Genomic DNA, 2,692 nt, shown 5'->3' on the forward strand with positions numbered 1-2,692 from the left:
TATTATATTATTATGTAAAAATAATCTAGTTGAGACTGCAACAAAATCTCAGTAACTGTTATATAAGAGATTTTGTAACGCAAACCGATCTTTGGCCATTAAAAGAAAGAAGGATACAATACCCAGCACTCAGTGGTATAGTTTAATTAATTAGAATTAGAATTTATTATTTAAAAATTATTAGTTTAAATTTTATAAATTTTAGAGTTATTAAAATTTTATATAATTATTAAATTTAAAATTTATAAAATTAATGGAGATTCATATAAATTAGTTTAAACATTTATATTTTTTTAAAAGAAGAAGTTCCAATAAAAATCAAAAGAAAAGGGCATTATATTGATAGCCACCACCTCAAATCACACATTTGTTGGTATTCGCTTCATTACATAGCATAGCAGCCTAATCTGACGCAAGCTCATACGCTTGACCTGTTAAGATGCCTCAATCAACTTTTTTATTGATGTATGAATGTAGTGGTGAAGGCCAAGGCATGGACACCTAGTAGAGCTCCAATCCTAGGCGTGGTTTGATGACAACTTCGAGAGGGGTCTCCTTCGGCAAGGCAATGCCTGGACCTTCAATCATGTCCACAGGCAAGCCAGCAACAGTTGTTAAATCAAAACCCTGAAGGATCCTAGCAAGTGTCAGATGAACCACTATCAAGCCAAGATTTATGGCAGGGCAAGATCTTCTCCCAGAGCTAAAAGGAATGAACTCCATATTTTGACCCCTAAAATCAAGATCAGCATGGGTTGTCAAGAACCTGTCAGGTTTAAACTCGTTTGGGTTTTTCCACACACGAGGATCTCGATGTAGCTTCCATATGTTAACTACTAGTCGAGTGCCCTTAGGAACATCATAGCCACCAATAGAACAATCTTCCATGGCCTCACGTATTCCTGTTAAGGGGCCTGGAGGGTATAAGCGCAGGGTTTCTTTCACAATTGCTTGGAGGTACTTGAGGTCCTGTATATCTGATTCTTCCACCCATCTTTCTCTTCCTACTTGCTTGTCCAGCTCTTCTTGAGCAGCCTTTAGCACGGTTGGGTTGTTTAGCAATAGGGACAGCGTCCAAACTAATGTAGTTGCTGTGCTTCCTGCTCCTGTGAGGGTCAGAATCTGCAAAATTGCCACAAAACGTGTGAAACTGAAAATATTTGCAAGTCAATTAACACATGAACGCTAGCGCAATTGGTAGGAGACTGGAAGGTCTCCGCGGTCGCCCACTCACTTGCCAGCCAAAAAAAAGGTACTAAAGGCTTACAGTTGGGAAACGTACCAAAGCTGTTGCCTTGATGACAACATCACGCGAATAGCCAGAAATCTTATCAGGACCTTCGGCAAGGTTAGAGATCATCACGTCCATGAAGTCGCTCTCACGATCGCTTCCCAATTCGCCATCTATTTTTTTCTTAAGATGTTCGTCCAGCCAATTTCGTATCACGGCATCAAGTTCCTTGGCAGTCTTCTTCATAGCACTTACATGCCCCTGATAATCAAGCCATTCAAGAAATGGAATCGCATCCGACATTACAAAAATACCACTCAGATACAAGGCTTTTTTTATGGCTTTTTTGTAACGCCAGGGCTCGCTGTTCTCCTTGTCATATGTGCTGCTGCAATATCGCTTCCCGACTATTGTTCTAAGGTTTATGTTGAACGTCAAGCTTTCCAACAATTTGCTTATGTTCACCTTCGCAGGGGAGTCCACACTTCCTGCATAAAAACTGTGCAAACCTTTGATGAATGTGTCTACTTCTGATACACGGACATGCTTAAGCATTTCAAGCCGCTGATTTGATAGAAGCTGAAGAGTGGCCAGCTTTCTGACATCTCGCCAATACTGTCCATACGTAGCTAATGCAAAAGCTGCGTTGTTATAAAACATATGTTTCCCTGCTGCTATGCCTGCTCTAGTAGCCAAAACCCTGTCATTGGTGTTTAAGCAATCCTTCACTGTTTCCCAGCTACTGACCACTAGGGTTCGATGAATGCCGAACTTGAGTGAGTAAATAGGGCCATATTTATCGGCAATGGCTCCAAGGGTTTTACATGCTGGGTCTTTGCCAACTAGACTAGGGAGGTGACCAAATAACGGCCATGCCCCGGATGGTTCAGGGGCTCTGGTTGATTTTTTGCTTTCACTATTTCTGGCTAAGATTTTCCAGAAACAATAAAGGAATACCAAAATGAGAGCCTCAAGAATCATTTGGAATTGGATGTAGAAGAAATCCAGGGTGGTCCGAGAAGAAGGTTTTAATGAGCCTGAAGGTTGGGTTGGTATTTATAGACCCGTAATCCATAGTCAATTAGATTATACAACTCCTGAAAGGTGATATAAAGCACGAGTAAAGTGATAATGACAAGGTTGTTAAAAAAAAAAAATTAGCACGATATGAAAAATATAATATATATAAACTTGAATTATAAAATTATATCGTAAAATTATATGTTAATTTTTTTAACTAATTATATATTAATAATTAATCTAACCACATAACCAAATAGAATATAATTAAAACAAAAATAAAATACAAGTTGAAATAATTAAAGACCAACCTTTTTTCTTTTCTTTTATTATTACTTTTTATCAATTGATTAATATGGTTAATTAGATTGGATGTTGGTTGCTGGAAATAGCTAAAATATACTTCCTGCATGAAAAGGAAAAAACAAGTGTTCCTATTAA

General features: G+C 38.1%; 1 protein-coding gene across 1 annotated transcript; it reads right to left on the reverse strand.

Annotated features, from left to right (window-relative positions):
* Window positions 1–315: 315 nt before the first annotated feature.
* Window positions 316–2,275, reverse strand: LOC105113599 (cytochrome P450 82G1-like). Its single transcript, XM_011009835.1, has 2 exons — window positions 1,283–2,275; window positions 316–1,122 (listed from the first exon to the last, which is right to left on the reverse strand). Exons 1-2 carry the CDS (start codon window positions 2,210–2,212, stop codon window positions 502–504), a joined length of 1,551 nt encoding a protein of 516 aa, XP_011008137.1. The 5' UTR covers window positions 2,213–2,275; the 3' UTR covers window positions 316–501.
* Between the last annotated feature and the right edge of the window lie 417 nt (window positions 2,276–2,692).

Source organism: Populus euphratica, unplaced genomic scaffold, assembly GCF_000495115.2.
Source record: "Populus euphratica unplaced genomic scaffold, PopEup_1.0 scaffold436.1, whole genome shotgun sequence".
NCBI lineage: Eukaryota > Viridiplantae > Streptophyta > Magnoliopsida > Malpighiales > Salicaceae > Populus > Populus euphratica.